Here is a 14,610-nt window from a genome sequence, read left to right on the forward strand (position 1 = left end):
GACAAATATATTTCCATGAACTGTGGTCAAAGGAAGATCAAAAGGGCAACTTCTAATAGTGTTAAGAATCGAGGCTTTCACACAATTTATCATACTAACAGTTTCAAGAATTTCACAAGAATTTATTCCCATGTGTGAATATGTGAACTAAGTCATGAAATGATGGGGAGAGGATTTCAGATTAAGGGATATACCTTTAGAAAGAAAGAGAACAAATTTGAGATTGCAAGGAAGATGGCTGTTTCACAGGTTACTCGATTTCGGCTTCCTCTCAACTGTGAGAAAAGGAAAATATGGTGCTATGGATTTAATACCAGAAAGTTGTATACACAAAATTGAAGGGAATGATTATACCTTTGGAAAGAAGAAAATAACAAGAAGAATAAAATCCACAACTCTCTCGGTCTACTCCTCTCAATGCTGTGATATCAAGAATTTGGCCATGGGATCAGCGAATTGAAGTTTTCACATTAATAAATTTGAGGAGGAGAATATACCTTCTAGTGGAGGAGACGAAAATAACGGCAGATATAGAAAAGGAAAATGAAGCTGCATTGTGGAGAAATTTATAAGGGGAGGTTTTAGTTGGAGATTTTTAAGGAAGATGGATATATGGAAGAAGGGCTGTAATCAAATGCTAACTAATTCCCAATCAAGAACCCAGAACTTCAATATTATGTTGGAAATTTCTCAACATATAAGTATAACTTTCTCAACATAACATGTAAATTTAAATCTCAACACAAAGACATAATTTTATCAACACAAATCTATTGATAAAGTTTTGTCTTTGTGTTGATAATTTTAATAAATAATATTGAGATAGTTTTGGGTTCTGGATTAAAAGGTTGGTTTTATTTTAACGCGGCCCTATGGAAGAAACCGTATGGTTATGGGATTGGGAGAGATTTATTTGACTACAGAAGAAGTAGAATAATTATTTAATATTTTGGCTTCTCAAAATCGGTCAACCAAAAGAAACAAAAACTAGAAACAAGGAAGATAGAAAGATAAGCCCAAATATTTAGTTTAGAGTATTAATTAAGTTGTGGTGTTTCTGTAAAGTACTTTGGTGTTATTCCAAGTACTTAGACGAACGCCTAATTTTCTCATTGATGATTCTCACGTCAATCTCATCGACTATTTTCATCACACAATTAATCAATGACCAAGTCAAGCATCCACTATTTCCATTCGCAACTAATCAAGACAAAGACAGTATTTTAATCAAAGTCTATCACTCGCTCTTTCTCAAAACAAAACTCAACGTGAAAAAGTATAAAAAAAAAGACGGGTGTTACAATTACTTTGAGTCAACATAAAACAAGACAAGAACTATTGATAAATGATTGTCCAATAGAACACTTATCATGATAATTTTAATCATGTACTACATATTTTGTTTGGTAAGAGGTTGGAAGGTTAACAAATAATGAAACAAAATGCATAAAAGTACTTCGCAAGTAGAATTATTATGTGTTTTTTGAAATGAGATTTTATTTTACCTTCAAAAATTTAAACGACAACAAACTATACGAATACATCATAATAAATACCGTGGATGTGGAAATACCTTAATAATGCAGACACATATAGTTTTCTTTAAATGAATAGGTTCAATGTTAACATATGAATAAAAAACTTCATATAGTCTATTCACTTCAAATTCAAAATGGAATGAAGTAACAAAGTATCAAAATGAAGTGGTTAACTACTGAAATGAAGTATCAAACCTATTTGAATGAAGTAATAAATTACAAACAAAAAAGAAACACCTCAAGTAACGTGGGACAGAGAGAGTATATAAAAGTAGGACCCACATTCCACCAACTTTTCAACTCACTTTTCATTACATTTTTTAAAACTCGTGTCCGATCAAAGTGAGATAATCTTTATGGACGGATGGAGTACTACAGATAAAAAGATGAGAAAGAGCATGACGAGTTTCCGTGCACTCACCTTCCAAAATCAACTATTTTTCGTTGCGTAAAAAAGTACTCCCTCCGTTTCAAGATATATATCACACTTCTATTTTCAATTTATTCTACAAAAGAAGTGATATTTTTTTTTTGTTTTTTTTTTTTAATATCTCTCACAATATTTTCTAAATTCAATGCTCATTAATACATCACATAATTTCTACCTAGAAAGTACTATATTGCTCGTTGATTTAATTCATGTTATATTCTTTTCTTTGGATTCAAATTTTTAGGAGAAATCAGAGGTGAATTTGGTGAAGATATGGAGACTATTTGTAATTATTTACACCAAATTTAAACCCATTTTTTAGTATATGTTAACACCAAAGATAATTTTACTCCAATTATTTACACCAAACTCAAACCCCAAAGAATATTTTATATCTACCTACTTTTTATACCCTTTCAATTATATTACTTATTTAAATTACTACACATTAATTCCACAACATTATATAAAAAAGTTAAATAAATTAAATTATAAAATAAATTTTGTTATTATATATTAAATATACTTTATATTAGAAAAATACACTAACTTGAAAATTAATATACACTTCATATGCTATGGTAAAATTAAAACATAAATCAAAATATATTTAAAAATATCACAATTACAAAAAATAAAGCATACCACAATATGGATATGAAATTAAAAAAAATCAAGACTTAGAAATTTGTGTTTATTCCCACAATTGATCAGTGCAAGTCCAGATGAGTATTTCATTTCTTTTTGCATCATATCAAGTCAAATACTTTTGAGATCGAACATCTTTATTTGTTATTATATATTTTTTTGTGTTTTAATTCACATAATTATATAATAATGAACTGATTTGCAATATCTCATAATTTTTTGCAATAACACCATATTTGGTATTTTACAATCATGTTTGGTGTAAATTCGTAGAAAACACTAAAAATGGATTTGAGTTTGCTGTATCATGGGAGATGATTTTTATACCCAAAATGGATTTTGGTGTATAGTTGAAGTTGTCTGAAGACCAAAATCTATCCCACTTTTCTCTATTTTAAGTAATGACATTTCAATAAATTATGACAGGTTGACACAAAGTGCATTCATCCAAAATATCACACAAGTAGAAGGAAACAAAAACAAATTGAACTTCTTCTTGAAGACAACATCGATTGTCGAGGGACGATAAGGGTGTCCACTATAGTTGGCCGGGCCAAGCCATAAAATCGTGGCCAGGCCACCAACGCCCATGTTTTACACTATAGTGAATATGCCCAAGCCACCAAATAAATATTTTTTTCATTTTGTGTATATTTTAATTTAACTACAATAAAATTATTGGACTATAATAATTAAAAAAATGCATTATTTAATAAAAACAAAAATTAAAACCAAAGTAGAATTGGAGATAAATTGAAAAGAGTGGAGATTGGAACGAGGTAAAAAAAATGGACAAAATGAGTATATTTATAGAATTAATAAAATAAAATAAAAATTAAAAAATGAAAATAGGGAGAGCCGCGGCTCCCGCCCAAGCGCCGCGGCCAGGCCACGAGAGAGCCACGAGCTGCGACTCTTCTACAGTGGATACTCTTAAGATCACCAAATACCCTTCCTACTATATATCCTAATACATCACTTAAAAACAGATAAGTGGATCTCTCTTTTTGGAAAAGAAAACCTATTTTCAATATAATCACTCTCTTTCAGTTTCTCATTCATTATTTTCTCTACTATATTTAATCTAAATAATTTTCTCCTTGCCATTCCGACATATGCGCACTGGACTGAAGTTTTTCCTCAATGATTGGCAATAGGAGAGAGAGTGTATCGACTATCGAATGATGCAAAAAATTTTATACTATTAAATATGGTAGTAATACTTAATGTTTGTGTGTCATGAGGAAATACATCAATTAATAATATCATGAATCAACTTACCGAAGTTGCTCTGATCATTCGGGAATTCGTCAACATGTACATGGAAGACTTTTCTAATTAATGAAATCTGAAAAATCAAATAAAAGAGAACCTTGAAAAGCATATAAGTGTAGAATAATAACTCCATAATTGTGAGGTCCACAACACAAGACTTGCCCAAGTCAACTTCAAGTCAAGCTCATCAACTCTATCTTCTTCTCCCCTCCAATCAAACCATTTTAAAATATCCCATCTCTCTTCTGCAATAATTCTCCTCTCCCAAAATCCAATCATCCATGGAGCTCCTTCACTCCCACAGCAACATCCTCTCATCACTTTCCCTCACCTTCCTCCTCCACTTCTCATCCCTCCTCTTCCCCTCCTCCTCCTCCTCCTACAGTACTCTCCCCGACTACTACTTCATCAACTGCGGCTCCCATTCCAACCTCTACACCTTCCAACGCAACTTCACTGGCGACGAAAATCCCTCCACCTTCTCCCTCTCCTCCACCGGCACCACCTCCTCCGCCGCAAACCAAACCCACGAACTCTACCAAACCGCAAGAGTCTTCACAAAACCATCCTCCTACCACCTCAATTTAGACCAAACCGGCACCTACATCCTACGCCTCCATTTCTTCCCCTTCCCCTCCCTCGAAAATCCCCAATTCCACGTCTCCGCCGCCGGCTTCTCACTCCTCTCCAATTTCACCGCGCAGAGCGCCGGCCGCTACGGATTCCCAATCGTAGAAGAGTTTTTAATCAATGCATCCGCAGGGAAGCTGAAGATCAACTTCAATCCTTCTCAAAAAGACCGATCTTCCGCATTCGTAAACGCAATTGAAGTCTTCCTCGCGCCGCCGGAGCTAATTCCATACTACGCCGTTCCCATTCCTCGCGTGAGTGATCAGGGAAATAACGGAGGCTATAACAGCGTTTTGGGCGATTTCACGCTGCGGATTCTTCACAGGATTAACGTCGGTGGCGAGAACGTTACGCGGGACATTGACACGCTGATGAGGTATTGGGTTCCCGACGATCCGTATTTGCTCCCCGGAAACACTTCCAAGTCCGACCCTTACACTGATGAGATTAAGTATCAGGACGGTGGAGCTACGCCATTCATTGCTCCTGATTCTGTTTACAACACTGCTAGAGAGATGAATGCTAATAGCTCCAATAATATCTCGTGGCGGTTTGAGGTTAAGAAGGGAGTTAGCCATCTCTTGAGGTTGCATTTTTGTGACATTGTTAGTGATACCTCGAATGACTTATTTAAATTCAATCTCTCTATCGATGGTGATGAGCCTTTTGTGGTGTATCCCTGGGATAAATATTCTCAGGGGGCAGCTCCGTTTTATATTGATCGGTTGGTGGAAACCGATGATTCCGGTTTTGTGAATGTAAGCGTTGGCCCTAATTCTGAATCGGATGTTAAGAATGCAATGTTGAATGGTGTGGAGATAATGGAGCTTCTCAGAGACAAGGCCTCTGATTCTGGAGATGGTTCTGGGAAAGCCTTGTTTCTGATTCTTGGTTTGTGTATTGGTGGATTGGTTTTGGTTTTGGTTTTGGTAGTGTTTGGTGTAGTGTTTCTTCGATTCAGGAAGAGGAAGGTGAAGCAGAATGGGGTTTTGAATTGGCCGTTGGGGAGTTCTTATTGTAGGACTACTGCTCGGACATCGGTGACCGGGACGCCCTTTGCTGACTTGAACCTCGGGCTGAAGATCCCGCTGTCCGGAATCCTCTTCGCGACGAAGCACTTTGACGCGAAGCTGATGATCGGGGAGGGGGGTTTCGGGAAGGTGTACAAGGGGACGCTATGGAACGGAAACAAAGTGGCTATAAAGAGGAGCGAGGCAGGGCACGGGCAGGGGTTCGAGGAGTTTCACACGGAGATAAGGGTTTTGTCGAAGATCCGACACCAGCATCTCGTCTCGCTCATTGGCTACTGCAACGAGAAGGACGAGATGATACTTGTATATGAGTTCATGGAGAATGGGACTTTGAGGGAGCATTTGTATGGGGATGTGATACACAGCCTCTCGTGGGAGGAGAGGCTGCGGATATGCTGCGAGGCAGCGAAGGGGATTCATTATTTGCATACGGGATCTACCGGGACGATCATTCATAGAGACATTAAGTCGACGAACATCTTGTTGGACGAGAGCTACGTGGCGAAGGTGGCTGATTTTGGGCTGTCTCATTCCGGGCCGCTTGATCAGACTCATGTGAGTACGGAGGTGAAGGGCAGCTTCGGGTACTTGGATCCGGAGTACTTTAGGTGCCTGCAGCTGACGCAGAATTCGGATGTGTACTCGTTCGGGGTGGTGCTGCTGGAGGTGCTATGCGCGAGGCCAGCGGTTGATCAGGACCTGCCGAGGGAGGAGGTGAACTTAGCGGATTGGGGAATGGTGTGGCAAAGGAAGGGGGAGTTGGAGAAGGTTGTGGATCCTTGTCTTGATGGGAAGATTAATCCGAATTCACTGAGGAAGTTTGGGGAGACTGTGGAGAAATGTTTGCAAGAAAATGGGGCGGATAGGCCTAATATGGTGGATGTGTTGTGGGATTTGGAGTACTGCCGCCAGCTTCAGCACTCGGCCGTGCCGAGGCAGCCGTATGAGGACACCACGACCGAGGTGTCATGGGGCGTGCCCATGCAGGTCCTTAAGCGGCTGCCAACGGACAGCTTCACGGTTGAGGAGGAGGACTCGGTTAGTCGGTCGTTCAGCGGTGTATTTTCGAGTCAGCCAAATGGGAGTGAGGTGTTTTCGTTGCTGGATATGGATGGTGCGAGGTGAGACTTAAATATGTCTAGTGTTTGTTGCCTCATGGGTATGTCATATGTGTGCCTTTCGAATTGGGATAAAATGTATTTTTGTGGAATATTTGGTCTCTTGAATTATAATTTGTAAGACCCAACCATTCCTACTAATAACAATGAATTGGTTAATTGTGTCTTCACTACATCTCTTTCAAGTTACAAGGGTAGCTAAGGGCACCACAATCCATGAAGTATGATAGGAGTACTAGAAATAAGTACTTATATCTTTGAAGCATGCGATTATTTTCTGGCAAACAAAAAAAATCAAATGTGTTTTCACTTCAATTAAAACTAGAGAGAAGAATTTCATAAATAGTAGTAGTATGACAAGTATGTTAAATTTATTTGTTAACAGCCTTTTAAATTTTAAAAATTTGGTCAAACATTAATATGTCCCATAAATTTTAAAATTGAAATATTAAATTATAAAGTTTCAATTTTTCTCAATTGTCTCATCCATCCAAAAAAGTTATTGTTTAACGATATTCAAAACAACGTGTTTATCAATATAAGTATTTTTTCTTTTATATTTTTCTTCTTATTGTATTAACATATTGTCGTCTTTACTATCATAAAATTACGTTGATTTATGCATAGATGAGAAAATAAGAATAAAATGAAATTTCGTGATTTAGTATTCTAAATTTTGCTCAAAATTTCATGAGACAGATCTGAATTTGATCAAACTTCGTGTTTTATATAACTATTATCCCTAAATTTATCTACTCAAGAACAAAAATTTCATTCCCTAAGTTTAGGAGATGCCATGAAAAAACTTACTTCCTTCATCACACTCCAAGTGAAGCATTTCTTGTTCGATACAAGATTTTTTGAAGTGTTGTTTTGTGAGGTAAGTGGAGATATGGTAAAATAAGAGTGAGAAAAAGTAGAGAGAGTGACATTTTTATTACTTAGAAATGTGTTATTTATGATGAGATATCCCAAAAAGGAAAATATACTCCTATTACTTAGGGTTGAATAAAATAGATGAGATAAATTGTTATAGATCTTATCACTTAACTGAGAGAGAGAGAGAGAGTTAAGAAATGTGTCATTTAGGATGAGATATCCCAAAAAGAAAAATAAACTCCTACTCCCCCCGTCCCCCAAAATTAGTCACCATTTGAATTGACACGGGTTTTATTAAATGTAACAGAAAGTGGGTTGAAAAAATTAGTGACATGTGGGTCCTACTTGTATATATTAGTTTTAAAATAAAATGTGAGTGAGAATGAGTTAGTGAAGTAATATGAACTGAACTGTATTGTAGGCATAGTTTGTGAATAATTGTAACTATAATGAACTAAAAAATGCATATGATGAAGTTATAACCTTAAGTAATGAAGTAATATGAACTGAACTTTGTTTTATGCATAGTTTGCGAAGAATTATAATTGTAATGAATTAAATAATATACTCGATAAAGTTATAATCACATGTAATGAAGTAATATGAACTGAATTGTGTTTATGTATAAGTGTGCAGTTGGACTTGTACCTGTATTGACTAAATAACCTAATTGATGAAGTTATAATCTTATTTAATAAGGTTGTGAACTAAAGTAATAACCCTCCTGAAGTTCGATGAAGTAAAAAGCTATTGTGATGAAGTGATATACTTGTTGGATGAAGTAAATGCATGTATAAATGAAGTAGTGATCACTTGTCCGCATCTACACTTGAATCCTTTATATCATTGGTTTATAAACTTTATCTCGTAAATGATTTAATTCATTTCTTCTGTTCACTACTTTGAGTCAACATAAAACAAGACAAGAACTATTGATAAATGATTGTCCAACAGAACACTTATCATGATAATCTTAATCATATACTGTATATTTTATTTGGTAAGAGATTGGAAGGTTAATAAATAATGAAACAAAATGCATAAAAGTACTTCGTAAGTAGAGTTATTATGTGTTTTTTGAAATGAGATTTTATTTTACCTTCAAAAATTTAAACGACAACAAACTATACAAATACATCATAATAAATACTGTGGATGTGGAAATACTTTAATAATGCAGACATATATAGTTTTCTTTAAATGAATAGGTTCAATATTAACATATGAATAAAAAACTTCATAGTCTATTCACTTTAAAGTTTGCAGAAAGTTAAACAGATTCAAATTCAAAATGGAATGAAGTAACAAAGTATCAAAATGAAGTGGTTAACTACTGAAATGAAGTATCAAACCTATTTGAATGAAGTAATAAATTACAAACAAATAAATGTATCACATTTTTAGAAAATCAAAATCCTAACAAGAGAATATCAATAAAACAACTCATTACTTATATAGTTGCTTTTTCTTCTCATCTGTTTTGTCACAATTCCTTGAATGCCGACCAACCACGTAGCATATGGCAAATGTACGACCAAGCTTGGACAAATCCTTATTTCTTCATTTGGCACATCTACGACCAGGCTTGGACATATACTTTATTTGGCAAATAAAACCAGACACTAGTATAAAACATAAAAACTAACTGTTGTTAGTAAAAAATTATAACAAACACAAATCAATCCGGTATATAATAAATTAAAAATGAATAGATATTTACTTCATTCTAGTAGGATTTTACTTCATTTTAAAACATTATTACTTCATTGGACTACGGTTTTACTTCATTCCAGTATTTGATCAAGCAAATGTCATATACCTACGAAAAACCAAGTTTCCCTGCGTTTTCACCGTATATGAATTAATCAAACCTCTACATTCTTTGAAACATTTCTACGAACACATCAAAGGCACAACTCCAAGCAACCATCTCTTACCTTAGACTGCTTTCCTCTTCTACTATGTCTCTTCATGATCGAATCACAATTGAAACCCCACAGATACTCCAAGCAAATCGGCAGTTTCACCTTCGGTAAACGATTTGCGAGTGTCAACATTTTGAGTGTCAACCACAGATCACATTTCGACCTGAATAGGTTTGAGATGTCATCAATTGTAGAAGAGGAAGTTGTGGAGTCGTCGATTTTGGCAGAGAAACAACGTTTGAGCATTGATTTGCAGTAGAAATGAGCGTCGATTTGCAGTAGAAATGAACGTCGATTTGGAGAAGAAGATTAGTGTCGCTTTGTAGAAGAAAATGCGTCGATTTGTAGAAGAATTCTTCGATTTGGAGAAGAAGAGAGCGAGAGAGATGAGAAAGAAGATGCGCAGCGTGAATGAAGAGAAGCAACGTTGAAATTTTTTACCCTGGATGTAATTTGACCGAAATACCCCTAATTTGAAGTATATTGCTTACATAATGAAGTAGCGAAATTCATGAGGCGTGGTTTAATCTCATCCATTAAAATCTAGATCTAAGGGCCCTAATTTGGTCTCTAGTTCGGTCTTTAAGACTGGATTTGTGAATAATGGGACTATATATATATAGAGAGAGTTGTGATCAATGTCGAACCCTTCTTAAAGACCGAACTAGAGACCAAATCTCATCCACTCATTAATCACATCTAATGGTTATTAATAATTATACATTATCTGATTTATTTATTTAATTAAATTGGTAAAAGGGTATTTCCGGAATATGCAGTTCTTCCTCCCTTCCCAAATCTAACCCACTTCTCTCACTACAATTCTCTCTCACCTTTCCCGACCCCAATTCCCCTTTCTCCTTCAGCTTGTCTCTCTGCAATGACATCCCCTCCGTCTCCATCGTCGGAGTCACTGGTGCTGTCAGGAGTTCCTCTCATTATTTCAGACAGAGACTTCCCTACGGATCCCTCAAGTTGTTCGCCTCCAAGCACTCCGCCGGAAAATCGATCGATTACGAAATCGAGATTACATCGTCGAGGAATTGACAGAGAACAACTCCGATGACGTCGACATTATCGGTTCAGCACATGGAAGATTGTGAATAAGGAGATGCAAAAGGAGATAATTGATAAGGTCATGGGGCCATAGAGAATGGGCCGGAGAGGTTGCCGGACAAGCTGCCATTGATGGCTAAAAAGAAGAAGCTGCAAGAGCAGCGTGGAGAAAGCTGATTGAAGAAGTGTGGAAATCGTCACTATTTATATTTCTATATTACTTCATTTGATTAGGTCATTACTTCATTTTATTAGGTTATTACTTCATTTGACTAGGTCATTCACCTAAGTCACAGATTTAGGGAAAACAACAACTATGATGTAGTTTTACATCTATGGTTATCTGTGGTTCTCGATTGTTTGCAGATTATGAAATTTGTTTGAATATTACTTCCATGGGAATTTTGCTCTGTCTACTATCTCTCTCTCTCTCTCTCTGAAACGTTGGGGCTTTTGTTTGAATCCTAATTTGTTTTATAGTTTCTGAATTCTAGCTAAATTGGTTGTTGTTTTGAGCTATGCATAATCCACTTTAGCAGCTTTCAGCCTTAATTAGTTTATCCAATTTAGCAATGGAGAATCTCCATCATGAGGAGGCTCGATATTTTTGACTGAATTGAATAAAAGTGAGAAAATAATTCTGCCAAATCCACGACATTTGAGTTATATGATTGGTTGTGTTAATCTTGGAGTGTGTTTCTTCTTGTTTCTTGTTTCGTATTGTTTAGTTGTGATGCAGATTACTAGCAAGCATACAGTGCAAAATAAAAACACTACTTGGGAGAATTCTTCAAAAAAAGAAATGCATAAATTACTTGATTCGGGCTAGAGAAGCTTCGAGAACTATTTATCGTCATCCGGTTTGATTTTGAAGGATTTCTGGTGGAAATCTTCATTGTAGATTGAATGAATTTTTGGGAGTGGAGAAGAAACAGTTGGAGAACTGCGTTGTATGTATAGTTTGCGAAGAATTAATATTATAATGAACTAAATAACGCACTTGATGAAGTTATAACCTCAAATAATGAAGTGATATGGACATAATTGTATTATATGCATAGTTTATGAAGAATTATATTAATGAACTAAATAACACACTTGATGAAGTAATAACATCAAGTAATGAAGTAATATGGATTGAACCGTGTTGTATGCATAGTTTGCAAAAAATTATATTTTTAATGAACTAAATAACATACTTGATGAAGTTATAACCACATGTAATGAAATAATTAACCACTGAAATGAAGTATCAAACCTACTATAATGAAGTAATTAATTACAAACAAATAAATGTATCATTATATTGTCAGAAAACAAATAAATGAAGTACAATAAATTACAAACTAACAGTTGAAGTGATGGAACTATCTGAATTAAGTAATAATGTATAATGGATGAATAATATTAGAAATGAAAAGAATCAAATTGTCACGACCGCACTTTGTTAGGGATAGCAAAGTCGGGAAACCGTGACTAGGGGTGGGAAATAAGAAGACGGGAATAGAAAGTGGATAAACAATGACTAATATTCACTTAGAAATAAAGGGGAAAACAACACAAACAAACTCTTAATCACCAAAACTTGAATGAAAATCTTACTATTCAATAAATAATTATTAGAGTACAAAAGAACAATCGAGGTTAACTAAAATCTTAGTACGCAGCGGAATGAATACGGTCACATGTATGGAGAAATACACCGCCGAGAGCCTCTACTTAAAATAAAAGGGAAATCATAACTCTGCTCAGCATTCTCCACCGTCACTGCTCAACCTGCACATTTAGAAATATATGCAGGGCTGAGTATAAAAATACTCAATGAACACATTGCCGAAATATACATACAAAAACCACCTTCCAACGGTCACCTGTGTACACTAATCCGAGTAGGGACACCACCCTCACTCGGACCCGAATTCGATTCTTACGTTCCAACCAAACAGATAGGCATAAAACAAATCATTTAGTGCAAGACAACATCATTTGCAAAAAAATAATAAAACATAAGTTTATATTTTTATCCATTATAGGATAGGAAAGTTCACCTCGTATGCTTTACTTGAGGTTCTTTACTCCTACCATCACTTGCTTGTAGAGATAGCCTTTGAAAATAAAAAAATATATACTTAACTATTCTCATAGAAAACATCTACTTAGAATGCATGTATCATGTAATCTCTTTCTATTCTTCGTTCATTCATAGGAAATTTATGAAACTTTTATATTAATTAAGTCAGGAAGTTTGATTAAAAGCAATTCTTTGTTAGACTTAATTAATTATGTGACTTGAGCACCTTAGCGGCCGCCCAAGGCGTCGCGGGGCGACGCTAGTCGGCCCTGCGCACCTTCGATTTCAACATCTTCCATCTTCGGGAACTAAGTAAATTATCCAGAGAATTTTAATTTACCACTTAATCGAGCTCCAACTCATCTCCACGATTAACTCTTCGCTCTATATAATTTAATCGGTCCAAACACTAATTTTAATCCTTGTCCATAAAAGACCATTCTCATTGACAACAAGAAATTAAGTAGCCCCTTTATTTATTGTTATTATTCACTGTCGGCCCACTTATCTAATTTAATTATGTAGTCCAATTTTATTCTTGAAAAACCTTTGGCCCAAACAAAAACAACTAAAGTAGCCCAACCAAAGTGTTTCACCAAAAATTTCTCCACTCTCCCTTCCCGGTCAACTTCTCTCTCTCTCTATCCCCTTCATTCCATTTTCCCCAAATTCATCAAATTCCTTCCTACATCAGAGGCGGCGCCTCCACTCCTTTCCTTTCTCCGGCGAGTTCGTCGCCAATCGCCCATCCCTCCACCGTCATCTCCTCCGGCCATCGTCGCTGTTCTTGCTGCTCGCCGACGCAGGGCCTCTTCGAGCGCTCGTGGAGCAGCAGCAGCGCCGTCGGCCACTTCTCCTGATGTCCGCTGTGTCACTCCCGTTGGCGCTTGAGACGGCCGAAGCCGCCGCCGCTGCTGTGTCTCTGTCGTTGTTCAACCGTGGACAGGACAGAGGTTCTCCGGCGCGCGGTGAACCACAATCCCATATCTAAAAGCTAAGTTCTTCCTTTATATTTTAGTAAACTTCTATCTAGATTTTGATTAACAAGGAGGAGTTGAAAGCTTTAAATTCATGGCTGAAGTTGCTCTTGTGGTTTATGAAACTTCTTATGTGATTGTTGGTTCCGAAAATTAAAATTTGTCTATTAGATGATGATGCTTGAAATAAAAGAAGTGGGATTAGTGATTACCTTAGGTTGGAAAATTGTCTTTGAAAAGAGAAAAAGAAAGAATTCTTTTCTCTAGCTCTCGATTTCTTTGAATTGATCAACTGTGATGGAAATTGTAGTATAGCTTGGAGATGACAGAATATGATGGTGATTTGTTTTCAGGTGGTGGGGGAGGATTTGGCCGCTTCTTTGAATGACACGTGGAGTTGGGGAGTTATATTGGGCTGCCATATGCATGAAAGAGAAAGATGAGAGTTGGGCCTTCCATGATGACTCCAAAAATTTAAGAAGTGGGCTGAGATTTAATTTATAGGTCCACACATGTACACTTTTAATTTATTGAATTACATTTCATAGTATTAGAGATGTATAACGATAGTTAGACTTGTAAAATCAAAAAGTTTGGTTCCGTTAGTGTGACCATATGCTCACTTATTTATGACATTTCACCTACTAGAATTATAATAATTTATATTATTTTTTAATTCTCTTTTTTTTGGCTAAATATTTGATAACATTTCGACAAAGAAAAAGAAAAAAATATTGAGATATTACATTCTACTCACCTTAACAAGATGAAAAAAGTTGGGATGTTACAATCTAAGTGTTCCATAATTGTCGTTGATCGATTCCGTCAACAATATAGTTCTTACTCCATTTTCTAGTTTATATATTGTCGTTTGTCCATTTCGTCGACAATTTGAGCTTTCGACAATGATATCTTGTTTTGAACTTTTAGTTTATAGCTTAATGGTATTATTTTAAGATAGTTGAGTTGTTTTTTCTTTTTCAGCAAAAATTTATTTTTTTCTCCACTTTATTTGTTTGTGAACACTAATTA

General features: G+C 35.8%; 1 protein-coding gene and 1 long non-coding RNA gene across 2 annotated transcripts; both read left to right on the forward strand.

Moving 5' to 3' along the window:
• The first annotated feature begins 4,105 nt into the window (after positions 1-4,105).
• Positions 4,106-6,840, forward strand: LOC125218160 (probable receptor-like protein kinase At5g24010). The gene has a single exon (XM_048119777.1). It carries the CDS (start codon positions 4,173-4,175, stop codon positions 6,675-6,677), a length of 2,505 nt encoding a protein of 834 aa, XP_047975734.1. The 5' UTR covers positions 4,106-4,172; the 3' UTR covers positions 6,678-6,840.
• Positions 6,841-13,068: 6,228 nt separating this feature from the next.
• Positions 13,069-14,189, forward strand: LOC125219289. Its single transcript, XR_007176105.1, has 2 exons — positions 13,069-13,569; positions 13,932-14,189. It is a non-coding gene; the product is annotated as an uncharacterized LOC125219289 (long non-coding RNA).
• The last annotated feature ends 421 nt before the right edge of the window (positions 14,190-14,610 follow it).

This window comes from Salvia hispanica, chromosome 4, assembly GCF_023119035.1.
Source record: "Salvia hispanica cultivar TCC Black 2014 chromosome 4, UniMelb_Shisp_WGS_1.0, whole genome shotgun sequence".
NCBI lineage: Eukaryota > Viridiplantae > Streptophyta > Magnoliopsida > Lamiales > Lamiaceae > Salvia > Salvia hispanica.

What these genes read in the sequence shown, in the direction of transcription:
- LOC125218160 (XM_048119777.1), top strand. Translation starts at nt 4,173, where the DNA reads ATGGAGCTCCTTCACTCCCACAGCAACATCCTCTCATCACTTTCCCTC.